Raw genomic sequence first — 17,902 nt, 5'->3', positions numbered from 1 at the left:
ATCAATAAAGATCATTATAATTTAATGCTTGCATGAGCAATGATTTATGGATTAACAGTGTTCTAAATACTGTAAAATACTATAGTATGGGTATGTTATAGACTCACAGGCGAAAATATTAGAATCCTTTATTTAATATCTCAGTCAAATTCTTCAAATGAGGAAGTCCAGCTCCACATATTTATGTTCACGCATGCACAGAAGAATACGGGAAAGGGCACTGCGTCGTTCTTAAGTTTTTATTTATTATTTTTTCTTTACTTGACATTATGATTGTACCCCGTATGTACAACTTTAACATGTATATAATATAAAATTTTGCATCTTTATCACATAATGCTTTGAGGGGGTTTCCCCACATTATTTTTATACAAAAAAAACAAAATAATAAATCAAAAATGACTTACGATTTTCCAATAATAAATCAGCGATGGTGAACTTACCGACGAAGAGCTTTGAGATATTCTTGATTATTTCCAGATTGGGCATCGACCTTAATCCCTATGGCAGTCTCTGCAGAGTGAACCATAAAATTAGGGGTCAAAAGATGAATTCTGCTTCATAATATACTCCTAACTTATTTTTAGAGTTCTCAGTCCCTTATCGTTAAAAAAATGAGATTAAGTTTTATTTAACCACATCAAGGGTTAGAAGCCTAGATGTGGTTAAATAAAACTTAAGAATATGGCTTTCTGAATTCTTTATGAAGTTTCAAACAATAGTTTCAAGCGCTATCATTCGGTTAACGACATTCATTTATTAGTTAGCCTGCTTTTAGTAAACACAGAACTCTACTGGTTCTGGCCACATCCAGAGCAAATGAGTTTGCAGTGGGAACGATATCAATCAAATATCAAATTGGCCATGAGCAGAATCTATCCACACGTTAATGCGTAGAAGATTTCATACTATTTTATATTTCTTCTTAATGTAACTTAAGGACTCATGATCAGATTAATAGCACAAGAAAGTTGAACATCATTTTTTTTTATCATTAGATGATCCTGCTGCTGCCACAATCTGTTTCTCTGATTAGAGCATAAGTCCTCCGTGACATTTCTTCATTTTAATTTGAGCAGTTCCAGATGTCGGAAGATGGAATGGACTTTGACAAATATTTGCCAAAAACAGTTGGTTATTTGGCCCATTCTTAATAGTGGTAGTCGATTTCCCTTCAGCAAAGTTGGATTTTCATCCCGAAAACAAGAACCACACGTGGTATTCACAACTTACAGATATAACATACAAAGACTTCATAGCTTGGTTGCCTGGAGGCTTACTTTATAACAACAGGACCCTTCTAACAGAGCGTACTTCATTAAAATATGTTTGAAAATAATAAAATCATTTTGCAAAGATTGACCGATGGTTGAAATCACATGAGGCTTTTGGGAAGTGCTTATTAACTGCTTTTTGCAGTATTATATAAGCGTATATCTCTATAAGTGTATACCTCTGAACTCGCCTAGTCTGATAACAGGGAACCAGTTCAGAGGTTTACAGTATTATGTCTATATCTTGGATTTTGGTCTTGGAGGATCTTGGTCTTGGAGATAACAGTTATAGTTAAAAAATAAAACTTTAGGGTTTTTTCAAATATCAAAGGCATTTTATGGAAATATCAAGAGTTTTAAGGGATTGTGATATTCTAAATAATCATGATGCACATATTAAATTCGTATTTATTTTGTTCTTTAAAATAAAGAATGAAAAAATACTATTTTTGAAATTATTTTTACACTGTAGGCCTAAATAAAAAATATATCTTTTCAAGAAATATATGAGTTCGATTCTTTCTTTATAAACGTCGAAATGTTTTGTGCATTGTCTCCAAATTACTACCAATGAACTAAATTCTTATTGACCAATTATAGAGCTATTTTGAACCCAACAGATTCATTGAATTCATGCGATTAATGTTCAGAATATCGAGACTTACCACAAATGACATCCAGGGTGAATGAGGTTACAGAGGGAACGACATCAATCCACTCTTCATGATCTGCGCATTTTAATTTTTCCACAAGGATCGAAGACTGCTCGTTAAACATGTGCACAAATTCTTTCAGTATACTGAAGTGGAATTCCGAAGTCAGCAACTTCCTCCTGCTCTTCCACTTTTCGCCAGAACTGTAAGAACACGCTTTAGCCATTCCATCCAGTAATAACCGAAATTGCATCATAATATTATATTAATCATATATTATATACATAAAATGTTATTATATCAGAACTTAATCTTTGCATTAGGTTGTTTAGCTTTTTGAATCAAACAACCAGTCTGTGGTCATACTATTATGATGTGGAAAATTGATGTAATAGGTTATTAAACAAGCAGACAAGTCTACTTAAATCTACCGAAAAATTAAAGAATTATAATTTCATCAAACAACAAAAAAAGAAGTACAGGTCAACCCTGGAATTCTACCATATCTGCATTCTCTCGAGTCCGCATGTAACAAACATCCCAAGTCTTTCTTTATAGTGTCCATCTTGATGTATTTTATTTTTCCTCCTTAATTTATAGGTGACCCTTAGATAACTATTTATTTAATCATTTCAATGGCAGTTCCGGCAGTAAACGATACAAGGGCTATAGCATCCTGGAATACTGTAATTCTTAGCCAACTTCAAACTGTTCTTTGAGGTACCTCCCTCTCTTCACTCTCGATGTTCTTTCCACAACTTTTAAGTTACCATTTTTGACATTCTTACGGCTCTTACCACCTCATTTTGCGATTGACTTGCTGACCATCACTTCCTTCTAACAAACGTATCAAGGGCTACGTGCATTCTATACAAAGAGAAGCCTCTAATAAGATGTGCTCTCGGCCGCGTTAGACTCGAAAGTATACAGAATATCCTCATATTATATTTTACTTATTTCATTAAAATCATACCAGGCCACGAGTATTTAAACGTTGGGAAAGTTTTAGAAACTCCCAGTTAGCACAGTCAGTAAAATCGTCATCCTCTTCACATCGAGTAGAAAAGTCTCTGAATTCTAATCCTGTCGAAAACGTGAGGAATTTGTATTGGCCTTTTTCACAATATAGTTGAGTTAGTCGGTGTCAAGCGAGCGATGCATGGTTTTTTATCCCGGCAACTCACAGGAGAACACTTTCCAGAACTCTTTCAAGGGATGGAAGGACCGCTGGAGATGATGACAACATACCGACGGAAACCTATTTTGAGGAGAGAAACTTTAATTGTAACAATTTTACATTTTTTTTTTTTTTATAAAATCAGTCTCATTAATTTTTGGCAGACCTCGTGCTGCATTTCCCATTAAGCATACTACTCGTTGGTTCCTATGAATGTGGCACATAAAGCTGATGCAAACCGACACAATTTTCGCACTTTTAATTAATTAACTTAGCCTAAATTCTTACCTGAGCAATAATCCTTCATGCAGGGTATAGGCTTGAGAAACCTATACCCTCTTGACTTCGTGATATGCGATTTATTTGCTAGAAGAATCTGTAACAGGAACAAAAAACGGACATTTTATCGGCAATTTTATCTTCGAAAAGACTATAAAGTTTCTTGTCATTTGAAATTCTATCCACATTTGAAACACATCAAAATTTCTTTCTTTCTCATTAGACAATGAGTATCAAATAACAATTTTGTTAAAAAAAAAGTCCATGCGTGTCTTTCAGGTAGATTCATTCGCCTTTCAAACTTACTGCATAAACACTAAAGAACAGATAATTGATAGATCACCCACAGAAAGATCATACTCAGCGTACTCAATAGCCAGATGCAGTTCCAGAAATCCAAGAAGTAGACTATTAACTCGTTTATGGAGAAGAAAATATCGTGTGGCCAGCGATCATGTCGGCCAATCACGTCAGGTCACCAGAATCGTTAGACCTGGCCAAATGTAGCGATCATGTAACCGGTTCGTCAAAACAGACAGTGCAGCTGTGGACTTCCCCTGGATCAGTGCCCACTACGACATAATCTCACTAACGTGATGATTTGCGAAGAGGAGCTAATCAAGGCCATCAACGTCCTGTCCAATAAGAAAACAATGGGAAGTGACTCTATTCCCACCTTTTGCCTAAAAGTTGCCTCCTACTTCATCAGAGATCATTTGACGAATTTGTTTAACAGAATTTTACAACAGGGAGTCGTCCCAAACGCTTGGCTAAATTGTAGAGTCATCCCAGTTCCAAAGGTACAAATCCGGCCTCAACTGCTGATTATAGGCCTATTTCAATCTCTTCCCCTTTTCCCAAATGCCTGGAAAAGTGCATGTTTAGAGTGGTTGCCAATCAGATCCTTTCCCAGTGACCTTCAATCACCAATAACATGCAAACAGGCCTGAATTTGAAAACCATTCAAGCCTGGGAGCAAGACTATGTTATTCATGCTGTTTTTCTGGATCTGAAAGCCGCGTTTGACTCAGTGCAAGTTAAGCCACTTATGTGCCTCCTGGAGAACTACTACGGTTTCACGGGTAATGTCTCGAAGCTCCTCAGGAATCTGCTAACCAAGACGTGCCTTACCTTCCAGCAAGGGAATAACTGCATCACAAAACAGGTGGAAGTCGGTATACCCCAAGGTGGATTGTTGTCAGCATTGCATTTTTCTGCGATATTTATTCCGCTAATGAATGAGATACCTGCGTTTATGGCCTACGCCGACGACATTGTATGTTACCTCTCAAGCCCGGCTAACATCTCACCAGACCAGGCAGAGGAATTATCGAATTCTGTCATCCTGAACAAATATCTCTCCTCTTTCTGTGAATACGCTACCTATTTTGGGCTTAACGTAAACCCTAAAAAAATCCAAAATGTCATCTTCTCACCTAGAACACAAGTAGACCTCAATCCAGCAGCCTATCTGCAGTCCCACATTGCGGGGCATATTCTCGTCGCGTCCATTCCGTAAATTCTTAGGAGTGGTAATGGACGAAAACCTAACGTATAAGGCACAAATTCAGCAACTGCATTCAAGAGCATTACGGGCTTTCTGGGGTATGAAACTTGATCTTTGTAGAGCGCACAACAAGGAAACAGAAAATTTCTCCTCTACTACTTTAGTTCTATCATCAGTTATGGTATTGAAGTTTGGTCGGCTGCTCCTATGTCCAGTCTGAAGATACTCTAGGGTCTGGAATTCTGGATCCTAAAGTGAGATGAAGCACGATCTCCCAATAGCGAACCCATGCTGAGATTACAATTCCATTTTTGTCCAACAAAAACACACCCTTAATCATAGATTTCCAGAAGTTTAACCTCACACTGAGGTTAAACTTACTATACGTTTTTTCGCCATTTCACCTTAGGAAATACCTTTGTATTTCCTAAGGTGAAATGGCGTAAGGGGAGGCATTTGCACCTCTGTAATCTGCTGAGACTTCGTCTGTCTAATCCAGAGACGTATGAATTAGTAATACACTGAGGTTCAGCAATCTGTGCTTCTGCTGCTTTAGTCTCTTTGGCTCGGTTGTGTCATAACTGCTGAATCTTTCTTATCCTGAACAATCGTTAATTCCAATAGCCTGTGTGTATCAAACACAACATGATCATTAGTCCATAATTAAGGATTTATTGAAACTGGAGTTGAGGTGTACGTAGAATAGAAAATTGTAGACACCCCCGCAGAGTTTGACAGATAATTGGATCCTTGAGAAAGGCGCACAAAATTTATATTAAAATTAGTTATTAAAATTTAAAGTTTGATGAATCCCTGAAAATCCCTTAAGGAGATGGGCGTGGTGACTCCATGATCTTCGAAAAAGTACAGATAGGATTAGAGGTCATCAGTAAGACTGCGCTTAAAGTTTGTTTATTTTATCCCTAAGGAAATAAACTTGTAATTGAACAGCACTGGGTGACTCACCTTAGCGATTTTCCAGTTATTTACGAGGACAACTGGAATGGAGAACAGCCATAGCACTATTAACTTTTCTTTCGCCAACAAATGAGTCCATGCCATCAGTTCTTGAGTTAACACTGCAAATTATAAAAACTTATTAAAACATTATTTATTTATTAACCAAATGGTGTTTTTGCCTCTGAAAAGGTAGTTGCTAAAGGGGCTAACATTCTGTTATGGATGGTAAAATCACAAACACAATGGTTGCTACAGAACATTTAAAATTTATAATTTTTAAACTGAAATATTGTGCGATTTCAGCAATTATAATTTATATAATTATTTAATTTAGAAATTACTAAAGAATTATTTTAATTTAAACTTTTATTTAACATAAAATTAATATTAATACTTTTTCTTATCCTAATAATCAGGTTTACAATCATTTCATTCGCTCATCAGACATTAAAAACGTTCTTCACAGCTGGGGGAGTTTAAAGCCATTCTACACTGGTGTGCAAAACCTAAGAACCAACACTATTTCTAAAGGTTAAAACCACAAAATCTTTACTTAAGGTGCTCTTTAGTGATGAGAGTAGATTCAGTCTTAGCAGAGATTCTGGACGTCAGCTAATCTGGAGACACTCCTCTACATGATTTCAGTAATATAAAAGCCGAGCTTCACTTGCCAGTGGTACACGTCATTTCCCTTTTGTTTTCTATTAAGGAAATCCCGTTGTTTTCCTTAAGGAATACTTTCTAAAATCTAAAAACAACATTATTTATTACACAAGTGATAAAGAATTAATGGTGATCACTTTTGTGCGCAACATAAAATTTTATTAGTTTCCTTACGATGCATTTTATGATGTCTCTAAATCTTCACAACACATTAATAAAAAAAGTTATTCGTATTGATTTATTTTTAGATTCAAAAATATTTATTCATGTTCCCCATGGCAGTAATGACTTAATTTAGCAAGGAAACTGAAACACAATATCAATACTTCAAAATAATTTTAAATATTTATCTATTTTGAAGCTCTGAATAATACAGTTAAAAAAGCCGTTCTGCCACTCTTTGCCCATCACCTTCTAGATAAGCCACCATTTTATTTTCGCGGCTGACAGAAAAAGGGCCCCTTCTGTATACTATTAATGGCATTCTTTCTATTTTTAAGGTTAATGAATTGCCCCGGTAAACTACGGCGAAGGGTCTCTCTAGTGTGGTATGCTGCCCGGCCTTCGGTTAACTGTGCTGATGCCATTCCTGAATGAATGGCCCAATTTAATGCACAATGCAATTATAAATCACTGATCACCTCAATTAAACCATCGAGATTTGTTCCCTGTGAAGAAGTATTGGTAAGTCATTGAGCATCTTTGTAAAATACCTAAATGCTTGGGAATGAAAATATATTCAGCCAATTCAGCAGGGCTTATCTTCATATACGGGCCCTCGTGGTTAGCATTGTTGGTAGGATCGCCTTCCTTCTCACAATCCGGTGGAAAAGACCTGAGTTCGATCGATAACAGGAAGATTTTTTGGGCCTTCTTCACAAAGTGGCTGATAGCCGGTTTTAGGTAGCGTGGAATCTTTTCTCCCGAAAACCCGGGACTTTTTCTCCTCATCATGAGGAGAAAAAGGTAGGGCTTGGTCTTGGAGGTAGGTCTTGGAGCTGTAACCACTTGAACCCCCCAGGACCGAGAATGTAGATCCCTGTATTTGGTTCCCATTCTGTTGACAAAATGCTGCACGTGTTCTACAGTGTGTAGTATGTACAATCAATAACAGAAATTCAATATTTTTTGCACCTTTATAAGATTATAATATCACAATCTCAAAATATGGAACATTGAGAGTTATAGAGGTTGCCAGATTTCAGAGGTTCTACAAGTATTTATATTTATTCATTTAAATCAATATAAGTGCCACTACTAGTCAACGTTCTGTTAGTGGATGATAGGTGATAATCAATTAAAGTATTGGTAGGAATGGAACCACTCAACTATCGGGGACAAATTTTTTTCTAAGATGCTGAGTGGATTTTTTCAAGGTTTAGCCAGGTTCAAAGGAAGTATCATTGGTGTGATCGTGATAAATATTTAACTAAAATAAAAATCACTGAATCTCAGTATGCGATCAGGAACCACAGGTGTATCCAAGTATCCGAATTTCCTGACTACACTGCCTAAGTTAGATGAGGCCGGTTTTGCTGACTGGGTGATTCACCCAGTAATGTTAGGAACTACTGACCTTCCGGTCAGTAGTTCCTAACATTATTATTCAAAAATTTTCAGAGTATAAAGCGCAAAGTGCTCTTTGGGATAAGACAACTATCTTCATTTACAAAAAAAGAGAATGAATTAATTAAAGTGGCAACGTGAGGTCAAGGGATTCATAACAATAACAACATACGCCAACGTGCTCATACTTACACACATGAGGACTGAGTTTCCCTCTGTTTCTGTAACTTCTGTACACAAGATCCATGTTTCCTATAATGATACGCGGACGAGGACCTGGTAGATCAGAAAGCAAATGGTTGCGTCGATATCGACTGAGGCAAAGCCGTGTCACTACATATAATAGAAGGAGGGACACCGAGACAGTTAACGTTTCAAGAACAACCCACACCAGTTCGATGTGCTCGACGTTGCTTTCCATTGAATGCCTTGAAACACTGCGCTGCTCTTCAAAAGAAAACAACTTTAAATGGACGATGTATTTTATACATAGAATAAAATTTTATATGCTAAAGAAAATTTCCTTATGAAAGATACATGAACGTCAATATTCTTAGAAGAGCCTACGACATATCTTGGTGATTACAGAGGAGCCTTTGTAGGAATTTTATAACCAGTTGGATACCAGATGCACGCGCTCGAAATAATAATAAAATCTTTATTGAATTGCAATAGTACGCCCCTTCACCGTTAATAGATGAGGGTTTTGCCTCGTAAACTGAAATAAGGCTTAGAGGGTTCCCATCGAGATGTTCAATAAAATCTTCACAAAAGCGTCTGCTGTAATTTGGAAAAAAATATTACATAAATTTCAGAGATAAATTAGAAGAAAGAATAAAATAATATAAAATTATACGAAATTTAGAAAAAAGGTGTCAGCAGATGACCCTTTCGAATTAGACTTCCGATGATATCACACTGGCATTACTTTCTGTCATAAAATGTTACTCTCGCTTATAATGACATCTTTTCTGTACTTTTTGTTACGTATAAATTAATGGAGATCTGCTGGCATTTATGATATTTATGAGCCATTATCTCCAGATATGAATGTTTATCAGGAGAAGTATGTCCGCACCATTCTCCAAATGTGAATTATTCTTTGCTTTGAATCTGGTGACATGCTCAAAGCAGGCTGTAAGGTTAAGATGAGTAGGATATTTCTCTGTGGCCTGTGTATAACCTTATAAATGCCATCAATCCTTTACCAATTCTTTTCTAGAAATTTCTGGAGAAGATAAAATGCCCTAGTTTCTGAAATAACTGAGCCCTTTAATCATGGGTGTTAACATATATAATGGAATTTCAAAAGAAAACTACTTTCCCACTCAGTGGAGTGTATACTGAGTCACGCCAGTTGCAAGAGTCAATGTACCAAATGACATAAACTATTTTTGGCAGATTGTCAAAGCCTTAACACTACTCAAACTCACTGAGAATGTTTTACTCCCAATCTTAACCAGACAAATGATACCACACAGCCCTCATCAGGGACATTATGCACTGAACGACGAATAACTATAAGAAACTCAGTGTTATATGAGTTCCAAGAAAATTCCGAGCCCGCATTTATCTATCTGAGTGTTCAGGCAGCTTTTGACTGCCAGCATCTCTAGCTTCTTCCAACTCTGTGAGAGATATATCTAATCAAAGGAAAATTACTCCTTTTATTCTGTCCAACAGAATCCTTCCTCTTAAAGTCACATTCACTCGCAAATAACCATTGACGCCTCACAAGGTTGTATACTTCCCGGCTTACTCCTCACAGCCATCCTCATCTTATTCGTCGCCACCAGATCAGACATATACTGTGTTTGTGCAGATCACAGAAAAATATCAACGGAAGTCCACCTAACAGATAACCACAAACAAATCACTGAAGGAATCAATTTAAGACTCCTCCATCTCTCTCAATATCTATTAAACTTAGATATGCAAATAAATCCATCAAAATCCGCAATGATGACCTTCTTAACGAAGCCAAGCCAACCACACCTTCCAGTGATACTAAACGGTTCCTTAATCTCGAGGAGCTGCCACCGCACAGATTTAGAGTTATATTTGAACCAAAGATGCAGTTTCACAGATATCTTGAAGCCAATCATATCAAAATGTGTAGATTGAGATGGACAGAAAAGCAACATTTACTTCATGTTCGAGATTCTTCCTTCAAATACGTTTTTAGGACGGTTCATCCCTGTTTGCATCAGAGATCTGGGTTTCAGCTTCCGTATCCACGCTTTGCAGCATTCAATCCGACGAATATTGGATGGTCAGGTAACTTGCTCGCCTCGCACACATAACCTCACAAATGACATCAACGCTACCACCATTACAGAATCCCTCAATTACACAACTATGAAATCAAAAGTTGAAGAAAGAAGACTAACTAGCAGTACAAAACAGATTATAGGCTAGATCAACCCGAATATATAGGATACTTGTCATTAGATGGGCCCACATCAAACTCTCAGAGCCGTTCCCTCTATCCGCAAGATCTGTAATCGGTTCCACCTAGCTGACCGCTCCATTCCTATCGCCATGCCTCGGACTGTCCAGAACCCGGATGCCGATCTCCATTAATTTATACGTAACAAAAAGTACAGAAAAGATGTCATTATAAACGAGCGTAACATTTTATGACAGAAAGTAATGCCAGTGTGATATCATCGGAAGTCTAATTCGAAAGGGTCATCTGTTGACACCTTTTTTCTAAATTTCGTATAATTTTATATTATTTTATTCTTTCTTCTAATTCATCTCTGAAATTTATGTAATATTTTTTTCCAAATTACAGCAGAAGCTTTTGTGAAGATTTTATTGAACATCTCGATGGGAACCCTCTAAGCCTTATTTCAGTTCACGAGGTAAAACCCCCATCTATTAACGGTGAAGGGGCGTATTATTGCAATTCAATAAAGATTTTATTATTATTTCGAGCGCGTGCATCTGGTATCCAACTGGTTATAAAATTCCTACAAAGGCTCCTCTGTAATCACCAAGATATGTCGTAGGCTCTTCTAAGAATATTGACGTTCATGTATCTTTCATAAGGAAATTTTCTTTAGCATATAAAATTTTATTCTATGTATAAAATACATCGTCCATTTAAAGTTGTTTTCTTTTGAAGAGCAGCGCAGTGTTTCAAGGCATTCAATGGAAAGCAACGTCGAGCACATCGAACTGGTGTGGGTTGTTCTTGAAACGTTAACTGTCTCGGTGTCCCTCCTTCTATTATATGTAGTGACACGGCTTTGCCTCAGTCGATATCGACGCAACCATTTGCTTTCTGATCTACCAGGTCCTCGTCCGCGTATCATTATAGGAAACATGGATCTTGTGTACAGAAGTTACAGAAACAGAGGGAAACTCAGTCCTCATGTGTGTAAGTATGAGCACGTTGGCGTATGTTGTTATTGTTATGAATCCCTTGACCTCACGTTGCCACTTTAATTAATTCATTCTCTTTTTTTGTAAATGAAGATAGTTGTCTTATCCCAAAGAGCACTTTGCGCTTTATACTCTGAAAATTTTTGAATAATAATGTTAGGAACTACTGATTGGAAATGAATCACCCAGTCAGCAAAACCGGCCTCATCAAACTTAGGCAGTGTAGTCAGGAAATTCGGATACTTGGATACACCTGTGGTTCCTGACTTCATACTGAGATTCAGTGATTTTTATTTGAGTTAAATATTTATCACGATCACACCAATGATACTTCCTTTGAACCTGGCTAACCCTCGAAAAAATCCACTCAGCAACTTAGAAAAAAATTTGTCCCAGATAGTTGAGAGGTTCCATTCCTACCAATACTTTAATTGATTATCACCTATCATCCACTAACAGAACGTTGACTAGTAGTGGCACTTATATTGAATTATGTGAATAAATATAAATACTTGTAGAACCTCTGAAATCTGGCAACCTCTATAACTCTCAATGTTCCATATTTTGAGATTGTGATATTATAATCTTATAAAGGTGCAAAAAATATTGAATTTCTGTTATTGATTGTACATACTACACACTGTAGAACACGTGCAGCATTTTGTCAACAGAATGGGAACCAAATACAGTGATCTACATTCTCGGTCCTGGGGGCTTCAAGTGGTTACAGCTCCAAGACCTACCTCCAAGACCAAGCCCTACCTTTTTCTCCTCATGATGAGGAGAAAAAATCCGGGTTTTCGGGAGAAAAAATTCCACGCTACCTGAAACCGGCTATCAGCCACTTTGTGAAGAAGGCCCAAAAAAATCTTCCTGTTATCGATCGAACTCAGGTCTTTTCCACCGGATTGTGGGAAGGAAGGCGATCCTACCAACAATGCTAACCACGAGGGCCCGTATATGAAGATCAGCGCTGCTCGATTGGCTGGATATATTTTCATTCCCAAGCATTTAGGTATTTTACAAAGATGCTCAATGACTTACCAATACTTCTTCACAGGGAACAAATCTCGATGGTTTAATTGAGGTGATCAGTGATTTATAATTGCATTGTGCATTAAATTGGGCCATTCATTCAGGAATGGCATCAGCACAGTTAACCGAAGGCCGGGCAGCATACCACACTAGAGAGACCCTTCGCCGTAGTTTACCGGGGCAATTCATTAACCTTAAAAATAGAAAGAATGTCATTAATAGTATACAGAAGGGGCCCTTTTTCTGTCAGCCGCGAAAACAAAATGGTCGCTTATCTAGAAGGTGATGGGCAAAAAGTGGCAGAACGGCTTTTTTAACTGTATTATTCAGAGCTTCAAAATAGATAAATATTTAAAATTATTTTGAAGTATTGATATTGTGTTGCAGGTTCCTTACTAAATTAAGTCATTACTGCCATGGGGAACATGAATAAAATTTTTTGAATCTAAAAATAAATCAATACGAATAACTTTTTTTATTAATGTGTTGTGAAGATTTAGAGACATCATAAAATGCATCGTAAGGAAACTTTAATAAAATTTTATGTTGCGCAAAAAAGTGATCACCATTAATTCTTTATCACTTGTGTAATAAATAATGTTGTTTTTAGATTTTAGAAAGTATTCCTTAAGGAAAACAACGGGATATCCTTAATAGAAAACAAAAGGAAAATGACGTGTACCACTGGCAAGTGAAGCTCGGCTTTTATATTACTGAAATCATGTAGAGGAGGCCACCTTCGTCTTGCTTAGGCGAAGTGGGATAAACCTATTATAATAACGGACAGGAGACGTGGATGCGTCTGGAATAACCCACGTGGTCGATGATGATCCCGGCGTCATGAGTACCACAGTGCACAAATGTACCTTGCTCTCCCACACTGGGTGAAAATGGCGTCGGTTCGAAACGTATCAATGTCGCGAGGAATTTTGTATGGAGTTTTTCACAACTTGCCTGAGTGTCACAGACGAGCATTGCTCATCCGTGACCTATTCGCTCCAGGAAACTCGAGTTCTTCGTCCAGAAAACAGCAAATCGACCACACATGAAATTTCAAGACATATACGGCGAGATATGGTCTAATTCTCTGATGTTTTTAAAATCCTACCACAACAACCGATGTTCCCGATTTACGCTTTCAGCATCAATGGAAGAGTTTAGGTATGGAAGAAATCACACGAGGTACTGAAATCATGCCATATAGAACTCAAATTACAGGTTGTTGGAACTGTTGGAAGAACATACCATTCACCATAACAGGAGGCGCAATGTTGTGTGTGGCACGTTTTTCTAGCCAACTATTTATCTTCTTATCCCACTGGAAACTTCTTGAATTCTAGAATGTATCTGAAAATTATTGAGGATAGGTACACCCAGCAATTTTGAGTATCTACCCCTGGGGTTCTTTGAAGATGACAATGCAACCATTCCCACCTCATATGGGAATGGTTGCATTTCACACAATGAAAAGTTTCTTAAACTATTCTTTCACTCTAATGTGTGGAAGAATAGCTTAAGAAACTTAAGAACGCTTCATGCATCTGTTCTGGTCAAGGAAATCCTCGGGATTCAATCTTGATCATCTGTGGGATTAAAGGGACACGAATGTTCATCACCACAATTCTTCGCTCATAACCTACCAGCAACTGGTTGGTTAGTTCCATGTTGTTGTAGGAGTTTAATCAGAACTTAGGCCATATTGCATTGTACATAATATATCTTTAAATCTCATGTGTTTTATGGTCGATTTTACTGTTGTTTCCTGGACAAGAAACCCGAGTTTAAAGGAGAAAAAAAACAATTACCTCGTTTGAGTCCGACTAACTCAGCCAATCTGTGTAAAAAGTCCATAAAAATTCCTTGCATCATTGACAGTATCGAATTCAGCTCTTTTCCACCCGGTGTGGTTGAGGACGAAGATTCTACAACTGTGCTAAACGACGAAGGATTACCAGGAACTGAAGATAGATATTTTTGTTACGTCAATAGTCTCATATTCTTCATCACTTTTGAACAACTTGTTCACTGTATACCCTGTTATGGAGGAGCAGCGACTCTTGCCAGACGTGGTTCAATGCGTTCTAAACTTATGGTCCTAATGAAGTGTTTGGGGAATGTCCAAGTGTACAAATACAGTAATTATTGGAATTTACAGCGTAGATGGTCAAGTTCCATCGGTTTACCCGTATATCTTATAAAATGAAAATGTGGCCAGTAAATTAGCAGTATTCAATGACATGAGGGTCGATCTCTATGTGTATGCAGAGCACAAGAAACACAGAAATGAAATGCAGGAAAATATGTACAAATACAGAGTGCAAAATTTAAGGACCAGTCAGGTTTTTCACCTGTACCTTCTCATAGGAGTGGCCTGGATATGGGAAAAGCATACCAAAGGAACCTCGTGAGGTACAGAAATGACGAAGGAAACAACACCGACACAACAACGGAAACAAAACGGTACAGAGGGACTTTATTCAAAAATAGCAATACAGCACTGGTTGCCATGATACAGATGCATCACTACCAAAGATGGAACAAAGGGAAGAGGTGGTCCTCAGTAGGAGATATGACCACCCCTAATGTCGATCCAGACTTTGCACTGCCTGTGCATACTTAGAACAATGATGTTGATAATTCTTGCTTTCTGGTGGGTGTGGACATGCCGCTAGGCGTCTCCACAGAGCGTCCCATATGTGTTCGATGGGATTTAGATCGATGGAACGGGCAGTTCAATCCATGCGATCAATGTCCTCACTTTCCCAAAGCATATCAATAACTGCAGTGCGATGGGATGTGGCGTTATCATCCATAAACACGAACTCGGGGCCAATTGCACTTCGGAACAGACGCACATGGGGAAGGATTACCTCAGTACAGTAGAGTGCAACGGTTACAGTACCGCCTTCCAGTAACTGGAGTTGTGTACGTCCATCCAAGATAACGCCTCCCCAGACGAGAACACCTCGACCGCCATATCGATCCCTTTCAGTGATGTTTGCGGTGTGCCAAACTCTCTCCAGATTAGTTGACGTCCAGAATCGCTGCTGAGACTGAATCTACTCTCATCACTAAAGAGTACCTTAAGTAAAGGTTTTGTGGTTGTATCCTTTAGAAATAGTGTTGGTCCTTAGGTTTCGCACACCAGTGTAGTATGGCTTTAAACTCCCCCAGCTGTGAAGAACGTTTTTAATGTCTGATGAGCGAATGAAATGATCGTAAACCTGATTATCAGGATAAGAAAAAGTATTAATATTAATTTTATGTTAAATAAAAGTTTAAATTAAAATAATTCTTTAGCAATTATTAAATTAAATAATTATATAAATTATAATTGCTGAAATCACACAATATTTCAGTTTAAAAATTATAAATTTAAAATGTTCTGTAGCAACCATTGTGTTTGTGATTTTACCATCCATAACAGAATGTTAGCCCCTTTAGCAACTATCTTTTCAGGGGCAAAAAAACCATTTGGTTAATAAATAAATAATGTTTTAATAAGTTTTTATAATCTGCAGTGATAACTCAGGAACTGATGGCATGGACTCATTTGTTGGCGAAAGAAAAGTTAATAGTTCTATGGCTGTTCTCCATTCCAGTTGTCCTCGTAAATAACTGGAAAATCGCTAAGGTGAGTCACCCAGTGCTGTTCAATTACAAGTTTATTTCCATAGAGATAAAATAAACAAACTTTAAGCGGTGTCTTACCGATGTCCTCTAATCCTATCTGTACTTTTTCGAAGATCATGGAGTCACCACGCCCATCTCCTTAAGGGATTTTCAGGGATTCATCAAACTTTAAATTTTAATAACTAATTTTAATATAAATTTTGTGAGCCTTTCTCAAGGATCCATTTATCTGTTAAACTATGCGGGGGTGTCTACAATTTTGGATTCTACGTACACCTCAACACCAGTTTCAATAAATTCTTAATTATGGACTAATGATCATGTTGTGTTTGAAACACACAGGCTATTGGAATTAACGATTGTTCAGGTTAAGAAAGATTCAGCAGTTATGACACAACCGAGCCAAAGAGGCTGAAGACAGATTGCTGAACCTCAGTTTATTACAATTCACACGTCTCTGGATTAGGCGAAGTCTCAGCAGATTAGAGAGGTACAAATATCTCCCCACAAAAAATACCACAAAGGTATTTCCTAAGGTGAAATGTCGAAAAAAAGACTAGTGAGTTTAACCTCAGTGTGACATGGAAAATTATGGAAATCTTTGATTAAGGGTGTGTTGCAGAATTTGTTGGACAAAAATGAAATTGTAATCTCAGCATGGAATGTATCTCAGATTTACGCAGAGCTGTGATTTTGATGTTCTATAGGGTAGGTGAGCCCAATTGTTGGCCCACTTTAGGACCCAGAATTCCAGACGCCAGAGTATCTTCAGACTGGACATAGGAGCAGCCGACCAAACTTCAGTACCATAACTGATGATAGAACTAAAGTAGTAGAGGAGAAATTTTCTGACTGCTTCCTTGTTGAGCACTCTATAGAGATCAAGTTTCACACCCCAGAAAGCCCGTAATGCTCTTGAACGCAGTGCTGCATTTGTTCCTTATACGTTAGGTTGGCGTCCATTACCACTCCTAGGAATTTTACGGAATGAGTGGCGACGAGAACATGCCCCGCAATGGGGGACTGCAGATAGGCTGCTGGATTGAGGTCTGCTTGTGCTCTAGGTGAGAATATGACATATTTGGATTTTTTTAGGGTTTACTTTAAGCCCAAAATAAGTAGCGTATTCACAGAAAGAGGAGAGATATTTGTTCAGGATGACAGAATTCGATAATTCCTTTGCCTGGTCTGATGAGGTGTTAGCCGGGCTTGAGAGGTAACATACAATGTCGTCGGCGTAGGCCATAAACGCAGGTATCTCATTCATTAGCGGAATAAATATCGCAGAAAAATGCAATGCTGACAACGATCCACCTTGGGGTATACCGACGTCCACCTGTTTTGTGATGCAGTTATTCCCTTGCTGGAAGGCAAAGCACCTCTTGGTTAGCAGATTCCTGAGGAGCTTCGGGACATTACCCGTGAAACCGTAGTAGTTCTTCAGGAGACACATAAGTGGCTTAACTTGCATTGAGTCAAAGGCTGCTTTCAGATCCAGAAAAAAACAGCATGAATAACATAGCCTTGCTCCCAGGCTTGAAGGGTTTTCAAATTCAGAGCCTGTATGCATGTTATCGGCGATCTTTGTGAGAGCGCGTAATGTGTATGCTGAAGTCACTGGGAAAGGACCTGATTGGCAACCACTCTAAACATGTACCCTTCCAGACATTTGAGAAAAGGGGAGGGGATTGAAATAGGACTATAGTCAGCAGTAGAGGTCGGATTTTGTACCTTTGGAACTGGGATGACTATAATTTAGCCAAGC

At 37.9% G+C, this 17,902-nt stretch overlaps 1 protein-coding gene across 1 annotated transcript in view; it reads left to right on the top strand.

Annotated features, from left to right (window-relative positions):
• The first annotated feature begins 86 nt into the window (after positions 1-86).
• Positions 87-17,902, top strand: part of LOC150083595 (cytochrome P450 4V2-like) — a 36,117-nt gene continuing 18,301 nt past the window's right edge. Inside the window, exons 1-2 of the mRNA XM_090378535.1 lie at positions 87-90; positions 16,026-16,138. Coding sequence (XP_090234661.1) covers positions 87-90; positions 16,026-16,138 — 117 coding nt within the window. The remainder of the gene's footprint in view (positions 91-16,025; positions 16,139-17,902) is intronic.

The sequence above is a fragment of the Mastigoproctus giganteus genome, chromosome 7 (genome assembly GCF_048544385.1).
Source record: "Mastigoproctus giganteus isolate SK-2022 chromosome 7, ASM4854438v1, whole genome shotgun sequence".
Taxonomy (NCBI): domain Eukaryota; kingdom Metazoa; phylum Arthropoda; class Arachnida; order Uropygi; family Thelyphonidae; genus Mastigoproctus; species Mastigoproctus giganteus.
This window is presented reverse-complemented; position numbering and strand designations above follow the sequence as displayed.